Consider the following 23,590-nt stretch of genomic DNA (forward strand, 5'->3'; position numbering starts at 1 on the left):
TATACTGCTTTGTTTTCCCTTCAGTTGCTGTTTAAAACAAGTTATAAAAACAATTGAAAAGCTGTTTTGAAAATTAATACTTTAAAATTATAAATCCTGCGTATCACGTTAGCTCAACTTATTAATTATATTGCTAAATGATTTAATATGCATTAGGAAATAGTTCATAAATCAACAAAAACAATGAAAATACTAATTAATACTGTTAAGTTAAATAAAAACTACCAAAAAAATTTGTCTTGGAAAAACACTACCAGAATTTACATTTACCAAATTTATTGTAATGTAAGAGTTAATGAAACAAACAAAAGAATACATACCTGAAATGATGATAAATAAAATCAATCCTGAAATTTATCTTGCGGTTTCCTGTTTTTCCTTTTTTCGTATTTTCGTATTTCCAGTTTGAGGTTTCACCCTGTTGACTGTCACCATGTATCTTTTCTCAGCGTTTTTTATAATGTAACGCTACAAAAGGCGTTTGGCCTGACCCCAAGGTGATGCATTTGGCAGCAATGTTGTAAAACATTATTGAACAATTCGGGGCTGTCAGCTGTCACTCACACCCGCCTTTCTTTTGTCGCTTGGCATTCCACTCCAACAAGCAAATAAAGAATGAGCAATGCGGGCGGTACCCTATGTGTCGCTCACTTATATTAAAAAAAACAAAAAAAACAAAAAAAACTAAATTTTCATATGGTATAAGCAGTGGTGGGATTAATGTAATTAAATTACTTAATTACATAATTGGTGTTTATTTTTCCGGCAACTTTTTACCTATCACCTACATTGGAAGATGCATATATGTGGTTTCTATTGATTACATGATCAAATTATATTGGTTTATGTTGGTTCGGGGGATGAATGAACTTATTTTGCTCGGATGATGACATGATGTAAAAAGAAAAGAAAAGAAGCCTTTCTCAGTGCACAGATTGTATAAGTTAACGAAAGGAAAATAATTTCTGTGTGTAAATATTGACAAAATGTGTATTGAAGATGTATGAAAACACATTTTTGCTTTTGTAATTAATTGCATTTCAGAGTCTATACTGTATGTAGTTACTTTTACTTAAAGTACAGCACTTGAAACGGTACTTCTCCTTTTACCACTGTATTTGTTATATACAAGTCTCTGTATTTCTGCTCAAATACAGTGTGTGAATACTAACCATCCAATATTGAGTAATTCTAATTTCCAACTATAAGGTGGCTAATTTTAGTGACAACGATGCACTCCCAGGGTTCTATTGTACCACACCAATGAGAAAAAAATGATCCCCGTGACGTCTGTTTTCATTCATGTCACACAGTTGTTGGTTTAACATTTGTAATGTCGCACTTTTGGAAACAAAACAATGTTCAACGTGACGCCTCCGTATTATGCACAATGCCTGCTTAATGCTGTGAAAGCCACTGATTCCATGATTCATCCCTTATGTCATGTGAAAGCAAAACTTGCACGCAAGATATTGAACTAGTAATTCGAGTTTAACGTAATTAAGTTTTATTGGGAGTGATTCCTGGGGTATTGGGCTATTCAAGGTAAATAGGGACATTTACCTTAAATAGCCCAAAAATGATTATTTATTGATGACTAAAAATGCAGATTTGTTCATCTAGACCAGGCATAGGGAACCCTGGTCCTCAAGAGCCACTGTCCTGCCTGTTTTCCATGTCTCCCTCCTCCAACACAGCTGACACATGTTATCAGCTTATCAGCAAGCTCCGTAGAAGCCTGATAACGATCAAATCATCAAATCAGCTGTGTTGGTGGAGGGAGACATGGAAGACAGGCAGGACAGTGGCTGTCGAGGACCAGGGTTGCCTACCCCTGATCTAGATTCTACATGCCAGCTTTTCAACTTTATGGCACAAAGCACATTGAGGAACCTGTTGTGATACGTTTTCTTGACATCGCAGAAGGCTTGTTGACCTGAATTCCTGCTCTGTATTAAATATAACGTTCATATTGGAAAGAAAAAATGTCACTGCCATCTAACGATGGAACGCAAAACCACAGAATGGACACAGAATTTTACATTTTTCCTGCCCACAATGGCTTTAATTCTTATATAGTGTGCAATAACTTTCATTTGTATTCACTGTACAGTGTTTCCTCGCTATAACGCGGGTTCACTTTTTGAGGCTTCACTTTATTGCAGATTTTTTTTGGTGCAATTTTGCATGCATTTTTTTTTTTTTTTACAGTAATGTACCTACTTTATTAAACTTATGAAGGTTTGAACATTGAGAATGTTTAAACAAGAGAGAAATGTGGAAAAAAACATAATGCCTCACTAAGAAAAATGTATAAACTGTGTGGTGAGGAATTTTAGAGCATCAAAACATTTATAATAAATGTAAAACATAAAGCTAACTCCTTCGCGGATATCATTTATATTACGGGTATTTTTGGGAAACTAACCCCAGTGTAAAACGAGGGAACACTGTACAACAAATTTGTCTCAGTGTACAAAGACTTTAATTCTTATACAGTGTCCATAGTTTTATTTGTATAAAGTCAGTGGCCAGACAACAAATAATAGAGAACAGTGTTGGTAAATCCCAGAAAAAGTTTATTATAGTAATTAGTTCTTAGTCACAGTCACAATTTTCATATTGCTACTCATGAGTTGTTGTTTTTTCACATTTCCTGAAGTGTCCAAAGGCTTTAATTATTATATACTGTACAAAGGCTTTGTTCTTATACAATCTACAAAGGATTTAATTAGTATAAGTTTTTAATTTTTAAAGATTTTAATTCTTGGTCCTATACAGTGTGCAAATACTTGAGTGACCACTTGAATTTATAAAGTGTCTAAAGTCTTTAATTCTTATACAGTGTACAAAGCTTTCATTTGAATAGTGTCCACAGGCTTTAATTTTTATACAGTGTCTAAATGCTTTAATTCTTATACAGTGTGCAAAAGCTTTGATTTGTGTACAGAGTAAAAATGCTTTTATTAGTAGACACAGTGTACATAGGCTTTTATTTATATGCAGTTTCAAAAACTTCTTATAGTGCTTAAAGGCTTTAATTCTTATACAGTGTTCAAAGGTTTTAATTTGTATACAGTGTTCATTAAAGACTCACAGAAATTATATCATACAACATCACCATAGACATGTAACTTTATGATCAGTCAATCGGCGAGCCCGAGGGACCAGTTTTGGGCCCCCTGATCCTAATTTGGTGAAGCAGCCCAAAGATGCTACTGCTGACTCGCCAGTAACCATGACAACAGCACCATGCCACATGCAGTGATCAGGCTCGTCGTCTTCTGGCTCGCTCCACTGGAGACCACTATTTAAAAAAGAGGGGGGGGGGGAAGTAAGACGCTAACAATTATGCAAAAAACACTGTTATTAAAATAGCTTACGCGTGCCATCCACAAAAATGGATGCGGGGTCCACGTTGAAGGCCGAGATGTTGGATGCAGCATTGATCAAAACGCGACCAATGGCATTATTGCTGGGCACTAAGTCAGATGCGAATCTCAAGTCCATGTTGTTGATAATGGAGCCATTACTGGGGGGGGGGGGGGGGGATTATAATACTGAGTCATAAGTATGAATATCTTGTGCTTTTATTGTTGTTTTTTGTACAATACCTGAATGATGTTACTGTCAGATCTTTAAATGAAGAAAATGTGATTTCGTAGAGTGGTTCAAGCTGTGGAAAAAGTATCATAATGTATCAGCTTTGTTTCTTTTCTTATTCTCATCATTCACAAAAGAAGATTTTGAACTTTCAACTAAATTATTGTGAATGCTTGAGTCCCAGAATTCAATCAAACTAACACTTTTGTAAGCTTCGTAATGCTTTTGTCATTGTTGTGCAAGTGCGAAGAAACATGCGTTCATGTAATAATACATATTTTAAAAGCCAATAAAATTGGTTAAGATTCTTTATTCTGATTGTATTGTGAATCCCAAAACAAAAAGTTTTTTTCCTTTTTTAAATTGGGTGAGGGTGCATTGCAAGTGTCTCACCGTCGTCTTGATGATCGCTGCTCGGTTGATAAACGCGGAAGACGACTGATTGAGCAAGTCGCTCGTGAACGTCTCGCCAACGGACGTAAACCTCAAAGTCCGCGTAGTGACTGGCGTGGTGCTACTAGTAGGTTTCTTGGTTGCCGTTGTTACTGGGGCTGCAGTGGCGTTGGGATTTGCTGTCGAATTTGTTTTGTGCGGAGATTCTGGAAATACAATCGGAAGACACTTGGTTAAAATTTGTCCCCACAACAAATGTACTAAAGCAAAAACTAAGACTACAAAAAATGCTACAACTACTAGTACCTGTTAAACAGCCAAACTGATGGCACAAAAAATGTCAAATGTACAAAAAGGGTTTGAACATCACGACAGCTGCTATATGTCGAAGCGGTAAACTCACGAATGACTGCAAGGGTTTCAGCGACGATGCTGATGTTGAACGTGTTGTTGGGCTGACCAAGTGTTTCCTCTAAGGTGGCGACGACAACCTCGTCCGCAGGAGTCGAAGATGTGTTCCTGAACTCCAGTCCTACGTTCACTTGCGTGTTTTCCATTCGCGTCAATACCACAGCGCGGCTGTATTGAAAAACGTACAATGTACTCTTAATTGGACACACCCTTATATCCATCCATCCATCCATCTTCTACCACTTATCAGGGTTGGGTCACAGGGGCAGCAGCTTTAGCAGTGAAGCCCAGACTTCCCTCTCCCCAGCCACTTCACACAGGATCCCAAGGCATTTCCAGGCCAGCCGAGAGACATAGTCTCTCCAGCGTGTCCTGGATCATCTCCGGGGCCTCCTGCCGGTGGGACATGCCTGGAACACCTCTCCAGGGAGGCGTCCAAGAGGCATTCGAACTAGATGCCCGAGCCACCTCAGCTGACTCCTCTCAACGCGGAGGAGCAGCGGCTCAACTCTGAGTCCCTCCTGGATGACTGAGCTTCTCACCCTATCTCTAAGGGAGAGCCCAGACAACCTGCGAAAAAAAACTAATTTCAGCCGCTTGTATCCGGGATCTTATTGTTTCGGTCACGATCCACAGCTCTTGACCCATAGGTGAGGGTAGGAACGTAGATCGATAGGTAAATCGCGAGCTTCACCTTTTCGGCTCAGCTCCTTCTTCACCACAACAGACCTATACAGAGTCTGCCTCACTGCAGACGCTGCACCGATCTACGTGTCGAACTCCCGCTCCATCCTGCCCTCACTCGTGAACAAGACCCCAAGATACTTAAACTCCTCCACTTGGGGCAGGAACTCATCCCCGACCCGGACTGGGCACTCCACCCTTTTCTGACTGAGGACCATGGTCTCGGATTTGGAGGTGCTGATCCTCATCCCAACCACTTCACACTAGGCTAAGCGAGTGAGGGTTTGAGATTGCGGCTTGAAGAAGCCAACAACACCACATCATCTGCAAAAAGCAGAGATGCAATGCTCAGGCTACCGAACCGGACCCCCTCAACGCCTTGGCTACACCTGGAAACGAATCAGACTTACTGCCGACAACGCCGACCAAACTCTGACATCGGTCGTACAGGGAACAGCCCGTATTAGGGTTTTAGTACCCCATACTCTCAAACCACCCCACAGGACTCCCCGAGGGACACGGTTAAACGCCTTCTCCAAGTCCACAAAACACATGTAGACTGGTTGGGCAAACTCCCATGCACCCTCGAGTACCCTACCGAGGGTAAAGAGCTGGTCCACTGTTCCACGGCCGGGACGAAAACCACACTGCTCCTCCGGAATCCGAGATTCGACCTCCCGACGGACCCTCCTCTCCAGCACCGCTGAATAGACCTAACCAGGGAGGCTGAGGAGTGTGACCCTTCTATAGTTGGTACACCCCTCCAGGGGGACCACCACCCCGATCTGTCAATCCAAAGGCACTGTTCCAGATGTCCATGAGATGTTGTAGAGGCGTGTCAACCACGACAGCCCCACAACATCCAGAGCCTTTAGGAACTCCGGGCGGATCTCATCCGCCTTGCCACCAAGGATCTTTCCAACCACCTCAGTGACTTTGACCCCAGAGATAGGAGGATATATAATCTCAAAATAAATGCATAAACTTACAAAACCCGAATAACAAAGGTGCGGATGAAGATGAAACCAAATCTCTGCCTATAGATGATGTCACACTGTAACATGGAGGAAAGGGAAACAAATTAGAAGCCAGAAAAATTAGACGAAAAGCATAGTGAGGATAACAACTGTACTCACCGCGGTGACTACTCTGTTTTCAAGAGCTTTAAACTGCACACTGTTGACATCATTGAATTCTTCCACAAATGGTTCCTCCAAAGTAGCCGACAGGACAACAACCGGTGGTGAAGATGTGGGGATTGCTGCTGCAGTTGTTGAATTTCGAACTGTTGGCCCTTGAGTTGCAGGAACAGGGGTGCTGGTTGGCCCTTTAGAGGGTATTGGCCCTTGAGTTGCAGGGACATGAGTGGTGGTTGTTCTATGAGTGGTGGTTGGTCCATGAGTGGTGGTTGGTCCATGAGTGGTGGTTGGCCCTTGAGTTACAGGGACATTGGTGCTGGTTGGCCCATGAGTGGTGGGGACATGGGTGGCAGTTGGTTCATTTGTAGGTGATGGTCCATTTGTTGTTTCTGATGTTCCAGCTGTTGTCGAATCTGTTTGGTGTGGAGATTCTGGCAATACAATCGAAAGACACGTGGTTAACATTTTTTCCAACAACAAATGTACTAAAACAAAAACTAAGACAACAAAAATTGTTGCTTCTACTAGTTAAATAGCCAAAATGATGGCACAAAAAATGACAAATGTACAAAAAGGGTGTGAACATCACAACAGCTGCCATATGTCAAGGCGTTCACGGCGGTAAACTCACCAATGACTTCAAGGGTTTCAGCGACGATGCTGATGTTAAACATGTTGTTGGGCTGACCAAGCGTTTCCTCTAAAGTGGCGACGACAACCTCGTCCACAGGAGTCGAAGATGTGTTCCTGAACTCCAATCCTACATTCACTTGCGTGTTTTCCAATTGTGTCTGTACCACAGGGCGGCTGTATTGAAAAAAAATGCACAATGTACTTCCAGTTGGACACACCTTTAAATATTCTAAGAACAATTGCATAAACGTACAAAACCCGAATAACGAAGGTGCGTATGAAGATAAAACCGAATCTCTGCAAGTAGATGGTGTCACACTATAAGGTGGAAAAAAGGGAAACAAATTAGATGTCAGAAAAAAATAAATGAAAAGCATAGTGAGGATAATAACTGGACTGACCGCCGTGACAATTCTGTTTTCAAGTGCTTTGTACTGCGCGCTGTTGACATCATTGAATTCTTCCACAAACGGTTCCTCCAAAGTAGCCGACCAGACAACAACCGGTGGTGAAGATGTGGGGACTGCTGCTGGAGTTGTTGGATTTCGAACAGTTGACCCTTGAGTTGTCGGGACATGGGTGGTAGTAAGCCCTTGAGTTACAGGGACATGGGTGGTGGTTGGCCTTTGAGTTGTAGGGACATGAGTGGTGGTTGGCCCTTGAATGGTGGTTGGCCCTTGAATGGTGGTTGGCCCTTGAGTTACAGGGACATGGGTGCTGGTTGGCCCATGGGTGGTGGCGACATGTGTAGGTGATGGTCCATTTGTTGTCTCTGAATTTGTTTTGTGTGGAGATTCTGGCAATACAATCGGAAGACACTTGGTTAAAAAAATTTCCAACAACAAATGTACTAAAACAAAAACTAAGACAACAAAAATTGTTGTTTCTACTAGTTAAATAGCCAAAATGATGGCACAAAAAATGACAAATGTACAAAAAGAGTGTGAACATCACAACAGCTGCCATATGTCAAGGCATTCACGGCGGTAAACTCACCAATGACTTCAAGGGTTTCAGCGACAATGCTGATGTTAAACATGTTGTTGGGCTGACCAAGCGTTTCCTCTAAAGTGGCGACGACAACCTCGTCCACAGGAGTCGAAGATGTGTTCCTGAACTCCAATCCTACATTCACTTGCGTGTTTTCCAATTGTGTCTGTACCACAGCGCGGCTGTATTGAAAAAAAATGCACAATGTACTTCCAGTTGGACACACCTTTAAATATTCTAAGAACAATTGCATAAACGTACAAAACCCGAATAACGAAGGTGCGTATGAAGATAAAACCGAATCTCTGCAAGTAGATGGTGTCACACTATAAGGTGGAAAAAAGGGAAACAAATTAGACGTCAGAAAAAAATAAATGAAAAGCATAGTGAGGATAATAACTGGACTGACCGCCGTGACAATTCTGTTTTCAAGTGCTTTGTACTGCGCGCTGTTGACATCATTGAATTCTTCCACAAACGGTTCCTCCAAAGTAGCCGACCAGACAACAACCGGTGGTGAAGATGTGGGAACTGCTGCTGGAGTTGTTGGATTTCGAACAGTTGACCCTTGAGTTGTCGGGACATGGGTGGTAGTAAGCCCTTGAGTTACAGGGACATGGGTGCTGGTTGGCCCTTGAGTTGTAGGGACATGAGTGGTGGTTGGCCCTTGAATGGTGGTTGGCCCTTGAGTTACAGGGACATGGGTGCTGGTTGGCCCATGGGTGGTGGCGACATGTGTAGGTGATGGTCCATTTGTTGTCTCTGAATTTGTTTTGTGTGGAGATTCTGGCAATACAATCGGAAGACACTTAGTTAAAAAAAATTCCGACAACAAAAATTGCTGCTACTACCTGTTAAACAGCCAAACTGATGCCACAAAAAAAATTACAAATGTACAAAAAGGGTGTGAACATCACAATGTCTGCCATATGTCGAGCTTTTCACGGCGGTAAACTCACCAATGACTTCAAGGGTTTCAGCGACGATGCTGATGTTAAACATGTTGTTGGGCTGACCAAGCGTTTCCTCTAAAGTGGCGACGACAACCTCGTCCACAGGAGTCGAAGATGTGTTCCTGAACTCCAATCCTACATTCACTTGCGTGTTTTCCAATTGTGTCTGTACCACAGCGCGGCTGTATTGAAAAAAAATGCACAATGTACTTCCAGTTGGACACACCTTTAAATATTCTAAGAACAATTGCATAAACGTACAAAACCCGAATAACGAAGGTGCGTATGAAGATAAAACCGAATCTCTGCAAGTAGATGGTGTCACACTATAACGTGGAAAAAAGGGAAACAAATTAGACGTCAGAAAAAAATAGATGAAAAGCATAGTGAGGATAATAACTGGACTGACCGCCGTGACAATTCTGTTTTCAAGTGCTTTGTACTGCGCGCTGTTGACATCATTGAATTCTTCCACAAACGGTTCCTCCAAAGTAGCCGACCAGACAACAACCGGTGGTGAAGATGTGGGGACTGCTGCTGGAGTTGTTGGATTTCGAACAGTTGACCCTTGAGTTGTCGGGACATGGGTGGTAGTAAGCCCTTGAGTTACAGGGACATGGGTACTGGTTGGCCCTTGAGTTGTAGGGACATGAGTGGTGGTTGGCCCTTGAGTTGTCGGGACATGGGTGGTAGTAAGCCCTTGAGTTACAGGGACATGGGTGGTGGTTGGCCCTTGAGTTGTAGGGACATGAGTGGTGGTTGGCCCTTGAATGGTGGTTGGCCCTTGAGTTGCAGGGACATGGGTGGTAGTAAGCCCTTGAGTTACAGGGACATGGGTGGTGGTTGGCCCTTGAGTTGTAGGGACATGAGTGGTGGTTGGCCCTTGAATGGTGGTTGGCCCTTGAGTTACAGGGACATGGGTGCTGGTTGGCCCATGGGTGGTGGCGACATGTGTAGGTGATGGTCCATTTGTTGTCTCTGAATTTGTTTTGTGTGGAGATTCTGGCAATACAATCGGAAGACACTTGGTTAAAAAAAATTCCAACAACAAATGTACTAAAACAAAAACTAAGACAACAAAAAATGCTGCTACTACCTGTTAAACAGCCAAACTGATGCCACAAAAAAATTACAAATGTACAAAAAGGGTGTGAACATCACAATGTCCGCCATATGTCGAGCTTTTCACGGCGGTAAACTCACCAATGACTTCAAGGGTTTCAGCGACGATGCTGATGTTAAACATGTTGTTGGGCTGACCAAGCGTTTCCTCTAAAGTGGCGACGACAACCTCGTCCACAGGAGTCGAAGATGTGTTCCTGAACTCCAATCCTACATTCACTTGCGTGTTTTCCAATTGTGTCTGTACCACAGCGCGGCTGTATTGAAAAAAAATTCACAATGTACTCTCAGTTGGACACACCCTTAAATATTCTAAGATCAATTGCAAAAACGTACAAAACCCGAATAACGAAGGTGCGGATGAATATAAAACCGAATCTCTGCCTGTAGATGGTGTCGCACTGTAACGTGGAGAAAAGGGAAACTAATTAGACGTCAGAAAAAAAAAATGATGAAAAAGCATAGTGAGGATAACAACTGGACTGACCGCGGTGACTACTCTGTTTTCAAGAGCTTTGTACTGCACACTGTTGACATCATTGAATTCTTCCACAAACGGTTCCTCCAAAGTAGCCGACCAGACAACAACCGGTGGTGAAGATGTGGGGACTGCTGCTGGAGTTGTTGGATTTCGAACAGTTGACCCTTGAGTTGTAGGGACATAACTTGTGGTTGGTCCATGAGTAGTGGTTGGGCCTTCAGTGGTGGTTGGCCCTTGAGTTGTAGGGACATGGGTGGTGGTTAGCACTTGAGTGGTGGTTGGCCCTTGAGTTACAGGAACATTGGTGGTGATTGGCCCATGAATGGTGGTTGGCTCTTGAGTTGCAGGGACGTGGGTGGTAGTTGGCCCTTGAGTTGCAGGGACATGAGTGGTGGTTGGCCCTTGAGTTGTAGGGACATAACTTGTGGTTGGTCCATGAGTGGTGGTTGGGCCTTCAGTGGTGGTTGGCCCTTGAGTTGTAGGGACATGGGTGGTAGTTAGCACTTGAGTTACAGGGACATGAGTGTTGGTTGGCCCTTGAGTTGTAGGGACATGAGTGGTGGTTGGCCCTTGAGTGGTGGTTGGACCTTGAGTTACAGGAACATTGGTGGTGATTGGCCCGTGATTGATGGTTGGCTCTAGAGTTGAAAGGACATGGGTGGTGGGGACTTGGGTGGCAGTGGGCTCATGTGTAGGTGATGGTCCATCCGTTGTTTCTGATGTTTCAGCTGTTTAAATGAAAATAATAAACAGCAAAAAAAAATCAGCATTGATGGTAACTGAAGATAATTTGGTGGTGATGACAGAAGTCTTAACTTACAAATAACTGCAATTGAGTTTGGAATAACAGTGAGTGGGAAATTGTTGTTGGGACTATTCACAGCTTCTACCAATGTCTCAACGACCACATCAGCTTCTGGGATCTGATCACTTGATACCGAATTGTTGAATTCCAGGTCCATTTCCACTTTTGTGTTTCCCTGTTCTGGACTAAAAATAAAATATGAGATGACATATTTAGATTGGAGTGCAAGTTGAAATTTCCAGATGCTTCCTGTATTTAATCTATTACCTAAATCCATTAACGATGGTGCGGATAAAAATGTCTCCAAATGCTTGCAAGAGGATCGAGTCACACTGTAAGAAGAATCAAATTTGACGTTATTAAAAGTGGTTAAGTAAAATGGTTGCATTAGTAAAATAAGTCATGAAATAGTCCATCCATCCAACCATTTTCATATGTACATCTAAGTGTAGGTGACAGGGCTGCAGTCTAAACATATAGGTGCAGACTTCTCTGTCTCCAGCTCAACTGGAGGACACCAGTCCCGAGGCCTTCTCCTGGTTGGACACCAGTGAGAGGAACCGCGGACAGGCTTACGAGTTGCCTGAGCCATCTCAACCTTCTCTCCAGGGTCAAGAAAGAGTGGGCAATCTGGGAACCTTCTACACCAGAGCTGAGCTGCACATGGACATTCTCTCCATAAAGATACATAACCCACAACAGAGGTCCTGCCTGGAATTGTAATAAATTGAATCATTACGCACCATTGATACCACTTGTGTTTCGAATTCTTTGTATTGTTTGCTGCTGCGATTGTTTAATGCTTCCACAAAAGGTTCCAAAAGAGTAGCTTCAACAGACACTACTCGTGAGATGACTGCAGTTGTCTCTTGAGTTGTTGTTGATTCATCCATTGTTGTTGATCTGTCAGTAGTTGTTGTTGGTTTGTCAATAGTAGTTGATGATTTGTCAAGAGTAATTGTTGATTTGTCAACAGAAGTTGTTGAGTTGACAGTAGTAGCTGGTGATTTATCAGTAGTTGTCATTGGTTCTTCAGTAGTTGATTCGTCAATGGTTGATTTGTCAAAAGTAGTTGATCCTTCAGTAGTTGGTTTTTTAATAGTTTCTGTTGATCTGTTAATCATAGCTGTGGATTCATCAATAGATTCTGTTGGTTTGTCAATAGTTGTTGATTCGCCAGTAGTAGCTTTTGATTTATTAATAGTATTTGTCAATTTGGTAGTTGACGATTTGTCAATCTCTGTTATTGATTCGTCAAAAGTTGTCGATTCATTAAAAATTGTTGACAATCCCTCAACAGTTATTGATCCTTCAGTTGATTGGTTAGTAGTTGCTGTTGATTCATACGTTGTAGTTGATTTGTCTGTAGTAGTTGGCTTGAGAACAGTCACTGTTGGTTCATCAAGAGTTCCTGTCAACTGATCAACAGCAGTAGTTGATTTGTCAATGCTAGCTTTTGATTCATCAGCCATAGTTGATTCATCAACAATGGTTGCTAATGCGTCATCTATAGTTGTTGAACCGTCAAGAACAGTTGTTGACTCATTAGTAGTAGTTGTTCTATCAAAAGCATTTGTTGATGCATCAAAAACAGGTGTTGATTTGTCAATAGTTGTTGGTTCATCAAAAGTCGTGGTTGATCGATTAACAGTGGTTGTTGATATGTCATTATTAGTTAACCCATCAGCAACAATTGTTGGTTTGTCAATATTAGTGGTTAAGTCATTAATAGTCATTGTTGATTTGTCAGGAGCTGATGTTGACTCGTCATTGGTAGTGAATTTGTCAATAGTTGTTCTTGAGACACCAATAGTTGTTCCTCTGTCAATAAGTGTTGGTGCATCAACAAGAGTTGCTGATGCAGCAAAAGTTGCTGTTGATCTGCTTGTTGTTCCGTCAGTAGCACTGGTTGATTCATCAATAGTAATTGTTGATACATCAAAACTCTCTGTTGATTCGTCAGTAGTTGCTATTGATACATCCGTTGATTGGTCAATTGTTGATCTGTCAACTCCAATGGTTGATCCATCAACAGCTGTCGAGCCATCAATACTTGCTGTTGATGTGTCAGTTGTTGATTTGTCAACAGTTATTGTTTCATCTTTAGTAGCTGATTTGTCTTCAGTGGTGGTAGTTTTTGTTGTAATAGTAATTGATGATTTGTCAAAAGTAGTTGATTTGTCAGTTGTTGATTTCTCAATTGTTGATACAACAGCTGTAATTGTCGACTTGTTAATAGTAGTTGTTAATCTGTCAATAGCTTCTGTTGATTTGTCAATAGTTGTTGAACTGTCAGCTACTATTGTTGATCCAACAACAGCTGTTGATTTCTCAAAAGTTGATGTTGATTTATCTATTTTTGCTGTTGATTCATCAATAATAGTTGATCCATCAACAACAGTTGTTGATCTGTCGACAGCAATTGTTGACGCATCAACAAGTGATGTTGATTTGTCAACAGTAACTGATTCATCTATAGTTAATGTTGATTCATCAAAAGTCATTGTTGATTGGTTAGTAGTTGTTGATTTTTCAATAGTTGTTGATGATCCATCACCTACAATTGTGGATGCATCAAAAAGAGGTGTTAATTCATCAATAGTTGCAGTTGATTTGTCAATAGTTGCTGCTAACGGGTCAATAGTTCCTGTTGATTCGTTAGTAATTGCTGTTGATTCTTCACTAGTTGCTTTTGATTTGTCAATAGTTGTTGATGCGTCAACAGCTTTTCTTCCATCAGCAGTAGCTGTTGATTCATTTAAAGTAGTTTTTGATTTTCCAGAAGTTTTGTCAATAGTGATTGATGATACATCAATACTTTCTGTTGATTCGTCAGTAGTCGCTGTTGATACATCCGTTGATTGGTCAATTGTTGATCTGTCAACTTCAATTGTTGATCCATAAACAGCTGTCGATTCATCAATACTTGCTGTTGATGTGTCAGTTGTTGATTTGTCAACAGTTATTGTTTCATTAGTAGCTGATTTGTCTTCAGTAGTGGTAGTTTTTGCTGTAATAGTAATTGATAATTTGTCAAAAGCAGTTGTGAATACAACAGCTGTTGATTTATCAATACTTGCTGTTGATTTGTCAATAGTAGTTGTTAATTTGTGAATAGTTGCCGTTGACCCGCTTGTTGATTCCTCACTAGCACTGGTTGATTCATCAATAATAGTTGATCCATCAACAACAGTTGTTGATCTGTCAACAGCAATTGTTGACGCATCAACAAGTGGTGTTGATGCGTCAACAAGACGTGTTGATTTGTCAACAGTAACTAATTCATCTATAGTTAATGTTGATTTATCAAAAGTAATCGTTGATTGGTTAGTAGTTGTTGATTTTTCAATAGTTGTTGATAATTCATCAATGTTTTTTGTTGATACATCAATACTTTCTGTTGATTTGTCAGTAGTCGCTGTTGATACATCCGTTGATTGGTCAGTTGTTGATCTGTCAACTTCAATGGTTGATACATCAACAGCTGTCGATTCATCAGTACTTGCTGTTGATGTGTCAGTTGTTGATTTGTCAACAGTTATTATTTCATCATTAGTAGCTAATTTGTCTTCAGTAGTAGTAGTAGTTTTTGTTGTAACAGTAATTGATGATTTGTCAAAAGTAGTTGATTTGTCAGTTGTTGATTTTTCAATAGTTGTTGATGATTCATCAATGTTTTTTGTTGATACATCAATACTTTCTGTTGATTCGTCAGTAGTCGCTGTTGGTACATCCGTTGATTGGTCAATTGTTGATCTGTCAACTTCAATTGTTGATCCATAAACAGCTGTCGATTCATCAATACTTGCTCTTGATGTGTCAGTTGTTGATTTGTCAACAGTTATTGTTTCATTAGTAGCTGATTTGTCTTCGGTAGTGGTAGTTTTTGCTGTAATAGTAATTGATAATTTGTCAAAAGTAGTTGATTTGTCACTACTTGTTGATTTGTCAGTTGTGAATACAACAGCTGTTGATTTGTCAATACTTGCTGTTGATTTGTCAATAGTAGTTGTTAATTTGTCAATAGTTGCCGTTGACCCGCTTGTTGATTCCTCAGTAGCACTGGTTGATTCATCAATAATAGTTGATCCATCAACAACAGTTGTTGATCTGTCAACAGCAATTGTTGACGCATCAACAAGTGGTGTTGATGCGTCAACAAGACGTGTTGATTTGTCAACAGTAACTAATTCATCTATAGTTAATGTTGATTTATCAAAAGTAATCGTTGATTGGTTAGTAGTTGTTGATTTTTCAATAGTTGTTGATGATTCATCAATGTTTTTTGTTGATACATCAATACTTTCTGTTGATTTGTCAGTAGTCGCTGTTGATACATCTGTTGATTGGTCAATTGTTGATCTGTCAACTTCAATGGTTGATACATCAACAGCTGTCGATTCATCAGTACTTGCTCTTGATGTGTCAGTTGTTGATTTCTCAATTGTTGATACAACAGCTGTCAATTTATAAATACTTGCTGTTGATTTGTCAATAGTAATTGTTTTGTCAATAGTTGTTGATCTGCCATCTACAATTGTGGAGCCCACAAAAGCTGTTGAGTCAGTAAAGGAACTTGTTGATTCATCAGTAGTAGTTGATGCATCGAGAGGTGTTGATTGTTCAACGGTAATTGTCGACTTGTTAATAGTAGTTGTTAATCTGTCAATAGCTGCTGTTGATTTGTCAATAGTTGTTAATTTGTCAATAGTTCTTGACGTGTCAGCTACTATTGTTGATCCAACGACAGCTGTTGATTTCTCAAAAGTTGGTGTTGATTTATCAATTTTTGCTGTTGATTCATCAGTAGTTGCTTTTGATTTATCAATAGTTGTTGATCCATCAACAGATCTAGTTCCAACATCAGTAGTGGTTGATCCTTCAGTAGTAGTAGTATTTTTTGTTGTGATAGTAATTGATGATGTGTCAAAAGTAATTGGTTTGTCACTATTTGTTGATTTGTCAATTGTTGATTTGTCAATTGTTGATACAACAGCTGTCGATTTATTAATACTTGCTGTTGATTTGGCAATAGTTTTTGAGCCGTCATCAACAATTGTTGAGCTAACAACAGCTGTTGATTCTTCAAAAGAACTTGTTGATCCATCAACAACAGTTGTTGATTGGTCGACAGCAGTTGTTGATGCATCAACAGTAATTGTGGATTTATCAATATTAGCTGTTGATCTGTCAATAGTTCTGGATTTGTCACCTAAAATTGTTGATCCAACGACAGCTGTGAATTTGTCAGTAGTTGCTGTTGATTTGTCACTAGTAGTTTTTGATTCATCAGTAGTGCTTATAGATGCATCAATCGTCGTCGTTCCACTAAGAACACTTATTGATCTGTCGATAGCAATTGTTGATACATCAAGAGGCGTTGACTTGTCAACATTAATTGTATTTTTGCCAACAGCTGTTGATTTGTCAATGATAATTGTTGAGCCAATAACAGCTGTTGATTTGTCAATGTTTGATCCGCCAAAAGGACTTGTTGATTCATTAATAGTTGATCCATCAACAACCGTTGTTGATTCCTCGACAGAAAGGGTTGTTTCATCAACAAAAGGAGATGATTCATCAACAATAATTGTAGATTCATCGGTAGTAGTTATTTTGTCAGTAGTTGCTTTTGATTCAATAATTGTTGATTTGTCAATAGTAGTTGTTGATTCATCAATTGTTGCTGTTGATTTGTCAAAGATATGTGTTGATTCAGCAATAGTAGTTAATCCATCAGCAGTTGTTCTGTCGCCAGCAATCGTTGATGGGTTAATAAGAGTTGTTGATTTGCCAATAGTGGCAGTTGATGCCTCAACAGTAATTGTTGATTCCTCACTTATTGCTGTTGATTTGTTAATTGTCAGTGTTGATTCCTCAGTAGTAGTTGATTTGTCAGTAGGTGTTGATTTGTCAATGATATTTGTTGAGTCAAAAAAAGCTGTTGATTCGTCAATAGTTGCTGTTGAGTAGTTAATAGTAGTTGTTAATTCATCAATAGTGATTAGTCTATTAACAACAGATGTTGATTCGCCAACAGCAATTGTTGATGCATTAATAGCAGCTGTTGATTCATCAAGACTACTTGTGGATTCATCAGTAGTAATTATTTTGTGAGGAGTAGCTTTTGATTCAGGAGTTGTTGATCTGTCAATAGTAGTTGTTGGTTTGTCAATAGTCAGTGATGAGTCCTCTGTAGTAATTGATTTGTCAGTCGGTGTTGATCTGTAAAATGTAATTGTTGATCCAACATCAAATGTTGATTCGTCAGTAGTTGCTGTTGATTCATTAATGGTAATTATGTCAATAGTTGTTGTTGATCCGTCAACAACTGTTGATCCGTCAAAAGCACTTGTTGATTGATCTATAGTAGTTGATCCATCAACAACAGTTGTTGATTCATCGAGAGCTATTGTTGATGCATCAACAAGAGGTGTTGAATCAGCAACAGTAATTGTGGATTTATCAATAGTGGTTGTTTTGTCAGTAGTTGCTGTCAATTTGTCAATAGTTATTGATCCGTCAACTACAATTGTTGATCCAACAGCAGTTGATTTGTCAGTAATTGCTGTTGATTTGTCAAAAATAGTTGTTTTTGCATTAGCAGTAGTAGTTATTGATTCATCAATAGTCTTTGATTTCTCAAAAATAGTTGTTGAATCGTCAATAGTAGTTACTGATTCATCAATAGTTGATTCACCAACAGGAATTGCTGATTCATTAATAGTCACTGTGGATTCATCAGTTGTTATTGTTATTTTGCCAGCAGTAACTGTAGATTTGCCAAAAGCTGTTGATTCCTTAATAGTTGTTGATCCATCAACAGCTGTCGATCTCTCAAAAGAAGTTATGTCAGTAGTTGCCGTTGATTCACCAATAGTTCTTGTTGAATTCTCAGCAGTAGTTGTTAATTCATCTAATGTAGATGATTTTTCAATAGGTGTTGTTGATTCATTAACGTTAGTTGTTGATCCAACAATAGCTGTTGAACTGTCAAAAGTAGTTATTGATTTATCAATAGCTGTTGGTACATCAACATCAGTTGTAGATCTGTCAACAGCAATTGTTGATACATCAACAGGTGTTGATTTGTCAACAGAAATTGTTGATTTGTTAAAAGTTACTGTTGAGTCGTCAATACTGGTTGATTTGTAAGAAGTTGAGTCGTCAAAAGTGGTCTTGGTTGTTAATTCATGAGTTGTTGGTAAAGGTCTGTTTGTTGTTGAAGATCCCTGAGTTGTTGTTGTTGCTGCAGCAGCTACATTAAAAACAAAAGGAAATATTAGTTTATCACTGCTGAAACATTAATGACAACAGAAGAGAATGTGAAATGTTGACTTACAAATGACTAATATTGAGTCCGGGTCAAAAGTGAGGGGGAAATTGTTTGGAATGTTCACAGCTTGTACCAATGTGTCTACGACCACCTCAGCTTCTGGGATTTCATCAGATGGTATTGTATTGTTGAATTCCAGGTCCACTTCTACTTCAATGTTTTCCATTTGTTTACTGAAGAAAGTAAAAGTAAAAAGTTAACTTCAAGCCTGGATCATGTAAGTTGAGTCACACAGTTAATACATTTCCAATATTACCTAAATCCAATAACAATGGTTCGGATGAAAATAGTTCCAAATGCTTGAAAGAAGATTAAGTCACACTGAAAGAAGAATCAAAGTTTACAACAAATGAGCAAGTTCCATTAGTCGTTTCATTTTGGCAGATGAGAATTGCTGCATTTCAGTATCACGCCTCCAAGAATAACCTTGATGTGATCAATAGGTTTAATTGATGTGATCAATAGGTTTAATTGCCCAAATGATTCTAGGAGCTACGTACTGTATGTTGTTGAGGGCTATATGCCCCATAGCTTTCTCCCAAACTATTCAACGTTGACATGCAAACAGACATTGCTCCAAAAGGCTCTCATGGACTCAACCGGACAGACAGACTGTACCCCAGAAATTGGACAACCGGAACCCCACCACGGAGCAAGGCCCAGAGGTTGGATCTGAAAACAGGATCCCGAGCCCGCTCCAACTGTGAGGATCCCATGGGTCAGATCTATGACACTCTGTATACTCTGTATATAGCAGGCCTTGGAGAACCTCGGTATCCCCTGTTAGACCTAGAGGTGGGGGCTGGAGACACAGAAGTCTAGGTTTCCTGAATTATTCTGCTGCCTCCCATGACTCAGACTCACATATCTTGTGGAAAACAACTTGACAGATGGATGGATGGATGGATGGATGGATGGACAAGCTCATTACCATATAACATTGTAATCACTTAAATATATACCCACCATTGAAACCACTTGTGTCTCAAGTTCTTTGTATTGTTCGCTGCTGCGATTGTTCAATGCCTCCACATAAGGTTCCAACAGAGTGGCTGTAAGTGACACGGCTGGTGGTGGACCTGAGATTGCAGTTGCTGATGATGAACCAATAGCGGTTGTTGTTAAACGTTGGGAGGACGTTGATCCTTGGGTGGTTTTTGGTACTTTAGCTGTTTTGGTAAAAGTAGTTTAAAATAATTGATTAATTTTCATTTGGAAAAAGGCATTATTCTTGTTTACCAAATAAAATTGTCCATCAAGACAAGCAGAAGTCAATGAACAAATGAGACAGTGGGATGAAGTCCTGAGGAACACCGTGAGCAGGGTTGGGGAATCCACGCCAAAAAAAAGTAAAAACCCTGCCACAGATTGGATTTAGCCACAGATGCTTCTATTCAACTGACAGTTAAATTAGCTCGTCTCCACCTGTTGAGTGAAAACACCTGTGGCTAAAGCCAAACACTGTCAGGGTATTTACTTTTTGGACCTGGGTTTCACACTTTTGACCGTTCTGTTACTTACAACTGGCTGTAATAGAGTCTGGATCCAGAGGGAGGTTGAAAGTGGTGTTAGGATTAGTCACAGCTTCTTGCAACACTTCTACGACTGCATCGGCTTCTGGAATATCTTCAATCGGTGCCGAACTGTTGAATTGCAGTTCCACGTCTACTTGCGTGTTTCCCATTTGTGGCCTTGAATGATGAGAAAGCGCTATTAATTTCAACTGTGCGCCGCAAAAATTGTGGTATAAGGGTAGTATATTTCAAATCTTACTGAAATCCGATGACAACGGTCCCAAAGAAAAGGGAACCAAACTCTTGGAAGAAGATGAAGTCACACTGTAAAAAGAATCCAACTTTAAAAACATCGGAGTAACTGTTGTGAAAGAATCACCAAATTTCGAAAGTTTACATGTTGATCGTACGCACCATTGACACCACTTGTGTTTCAAGTACTCTGTATCCTTCGCTGCTGCGGTTGTTCAATTCTTCCACAAAAGGTTCCAACAGAGTGGCTGTAAGTAACACAGCTGGTTGCGGAACTGAGAGGGCAGTAGTTGCTGTCCCTTGGGTCGTTGTTGATGATAACCCATCAATGGTAGTTGTTAAACCAAGGAAGGATGTTGGTCCTTGGGTGGCTGTTGGTACGTTTGCTGTTTCGGTGAAAGTAGTTTAAAAGAACTGATCAATTTTCATTGGGACAAAGGCATTATTCTTGTCTCCCAAAGAAAACTCAATATAGGAAACGTCATTCAGAAAAGGTCAGAGCTTGAATTGCCCCTCAAGATAAGCAGAAGTCGATGAGCAAATGAGACGATGGGACGAAGTCCTGAGGAACACCGTGAGGAGGGTTGGGGAATCCATGTCCAGAAAGTAAAAACCCTGCCATAGACTAGCTATAGTCACAGGTGCTTCTATTCAACTGACAGTGATATTAGTTCGTCTCCACATGTTGAGTGGAAACACCTGTGGATAAAGCCAAATACTGTCGGGGTTTTTACTTTCTGGAACTGGGTTTCCCAACTCTGACCGTGAGTCATGGAAGTGGATCTGAATGTGTTCATAATGATAGCTTTGAAATCAGTTGGCATTCAGAGAATCTTGTGTTACTTACAACTGGCTGTAAAAGAGTCTGGATCCAGAGGGAGGTTGAAAGTGGTGTTAGGATTAGTCACAGCTTCTTGCAACACTTCTACGACTGCATCGGCTTCTGGAATATCTTCAATCGGTGCCGAACTGTTGAATTGCAGTTCCACGTCTACTTGCGTGTTTCCCATTTGTGGCCTTGAATAACGAGAAGGCGCTATTAATTTCAACTGTGCGCCGCAAAAATTGTGGTATAAGCGGGGTAGTATATTTCAAATCTTACTGAAATCCGATGACAACGGTCCCAAAGAAAAGGGAACCAAACTCTTGGAAGAAGATGAAGTCACACTGTAAAAATAATCCAACTTTAAAAACATCGGAGTAACTGTAGTGAAAGAATCACCAAATTCCGAAAGTTTACATGTTGATCGTACGCACCATTGACACCACTTGTGTTTCAAGTACTCTGTATCCTTCGCTGCTGCGGTTGTTCAATTCTTCCACAAAAGGTTTCAACAGAGTGGCTGTAAGTAACACAGCTGGTTGCGGAACTGAGAGGGCAGTAGTTGCTGTCCCTTGGGTCGTTGTTGATGATAACCCATCAATGGTAGTTGTTAAACCAAGGAAGGATGTTGGTCCTTGGGTGGCTGTTGGTACGTTTGCTGTTTCGGGGAAAGTAGTTTAAAAGAACTGATCAGTTTTCATTGGGACAAAGGCATTATTCGTGTCTGCCAAAGAAAATTCAATATAGTAAACGTCATTCAGAAAATGTCAGAGCTTGAATTGCCCCTCAAGATAAGCAGAAGTCGATGGGCAAATGAGACGATGGGGCGAAATCCTGAGGAACACCGTGAGGAGGGTTGGGGAATCCACGTCTAGAAAGTAAAAACCCTGCCATAGACTAGCTTTAGTCACAGGTGCTTCTATTCAACTGAAAGTTAAATTAGCGCGTCTCCACATGTTGAGTGGAAACACCTGTGGATAAAGCCAAATACTGTCGGGGTTTTTACTTTCTGGAACTGGGTTTCCCAACTCTGACCGTGAGTCATAGAAGTGGATCTGAATGTGTTCATAATGATAGCTTTGAAATCAGTTGGCATTCAGAGAATCTTGTGTTACTTACAACTGGCTGTAAAAGAGTCTGGATCCAGAGGGAGGTTGAAAGTGGTGTTAGGATTAGTCACAGCTTCTTGCAACACTTCTACGACTGCATCGGCTTCTGGAATATCTTCAATCGGTGCCGAACTGTTGAATTGCAGTTCCACGTCTATTTGCGTGTTTCCCATTTGTGGCCTTGAATGACGAGAAAGCGCTATTAATTTCAACTGTGCGCCGCAAAAATTGTGGTATAAGGGTAGTATATTTCAAATCTTACTGAAATCCGATGACAACGGTCCCAAAGAAAAGGGAACCAAACTCTTGGAAGAAGATAAAGTCACACTGTAAAAAGAATCCAACTTTAAAAACATCGGAGTAACTGTAGTGAAAGATCACCAAATTTCGAAAGTTTACATGTTGATCGTACGCACCATTGACACCACTTGTGTTTCAAGTACTCTGTATCCTTCGCTGCTGCGGTTGTTCAATTCTTCCACAAAAGGTTCCAACAGAGTGGCTGTAAGTAACACAGCTGGTTGCGGAACTGAGAGGGCAGTAGTTGCTGTCCCTTGGGTCGTTGTTGATGATAACCCATCAATGGTAGTTGTTAAACCAAGGAAGGATGTTGGTCCTTGGGTGGCTGTTGGTACGTTTGCTGTTTCGGTGAAAGTAGTTTAAAAGAACTGATCAATTTTCATTGGGACAAAGGCATTATTCTTGTCTCCCAAAGAAAACTCAATATAGGAAACGTCATTCAGAAAAGGTCAGAGCTTGAATTGCCCCTCAAGATAAGCAGAAGTCGATGAGCAAATGAGACGATGGGACGAAGTCCTGAGGAACACCGTGAGGAGGGTTGGGGAATCCATGTCCAGAAAGTAAAAACCCTGCCATAGACTAGCTATAGTCACAGGTGCTTCTATTCAACTGACAGTGATATTAGTTCGTCTCCACATGTTGAGTGGAAACACCTGTGGATAAAGCCAAATACTGTCGGGGTTTTTACTTTCTGGAACTGGGTTTCCCAACTCTGACCGTGAGTCATAGAAGTGGATCTGAATGTGTTCATAATGATAGCTTTGAAATCAGTTGGCATTCAGAGAATCTTGTGTTACTTACAACTGGCTGTAAAAGAGTCTGGATCCAGAGGGAGGTTGAAAGTGGTGTTAGGATTAGTCACAGCTTCTTGCAACACTTCTACGACTGCATCGGCTTCTGGAATATCTTCAATCGGTGCCGAACTGTTGAATTGCAGTTCCACGTCTATTTGCGTGTTTCCCATTTGTGGCCTTGAATGACGAGAAAGCGCTATTAATTTCAACTGTGCGCCGCAAAAATTGTGGTATAAGGGTAGTATATT

General features: G+C 40.5%; 1 protein-coding gene across 1 annotated transcript; it reads right to left on the reverse strand.

Moving 5' to 3' along the window:
* Positions 1 to 2,558: 2,558 nt before the first annotated feature.
* Positions 2,559 to 20,214, reverse strand: LOC144035353 (uncharacterized). The gene is made up of 23 exons (XM_077544976.1): positions 20,072 to 20,214; positions 19,517 to 19,719; positions 11,482 to 11,546; positions 11,230 to 11,399; positions 10,416 to 11,137; positions 10,265 to 10,329; positions 10,010 to 10,185; positions 9,216 to 9,808; positions 9,068 to 9,132; positions 8,813 to 8,988; positions 8,263 to 8,639; positions 8,115 to 8,179; positions 7,860 to 8,035; positions 7,265 to 7,659; positions 7,117 to 7,181; positions 6,862 to 7,037; positions 6,228 to 6,661; positions 6,081 to 6,145; positions 4,400 to 4,575; positions 3,997 to 4,202; positions 3,615 to 3,676; positions 3,384 to 3,532; positions 2,559 to 3,307 (listed from the first exon to the last, which is right to left on the reverse strand). Exons 2-23 carry the CDS (start codon positions 19,517 to 19,519, stop codon positions 3,216 to 3,218), a joined length of 4,473 nt encoding a protein of 1,490 aa, XP_077401102.1. The 5' UTR covers positions 19,520 to 19,719; positions 20,072 to 20,214; the 3' UTR covers positions 2,559 to 3,215.
* Between the last annotated feature and the right edge of the window lie 3,376 nt (positions 20,215 to 23,590).

Source organism: Vanacampus margaritifer, chromosome 15 (assembly GCF_051991255.1).
Source record: "Vanacampus margaritifer isolate UIUO_Vmar chromosome 15, RoL_Vmar_1.0, whole genome shotgun sequence".
Classification (NCBI taxonomy): domain Eukaryota; kingdom Metazoa; phylum Chordata; class Actinopteri; order Syngnathiformes; family Syngnathidae; genus Vanacampus; species Vanacampus margaritifer.

What these genes read in the sequence shown, in the direction of transcription:
- LOC144035353 (XM_077544976.1), bottom strand. An exon ending in ACCTTTGTTATTCGGGTTTT is followed by an intron (nt 4,576 to 6,080) that starts GTAAGTTTATGC and finishes TTTTCAATACAG; the next exon opens with CCGCGCTGTGGTATTGACGC. An exon ending in CATTTTTGTGGATGGCACGC is followed by an intron (nt 3,308 to 3,383) that starts GTAAGCTATTTT and finishes TTTTTTAAATAG; the next exon opens with TGGTCTCCAGTGGAGCGAGC.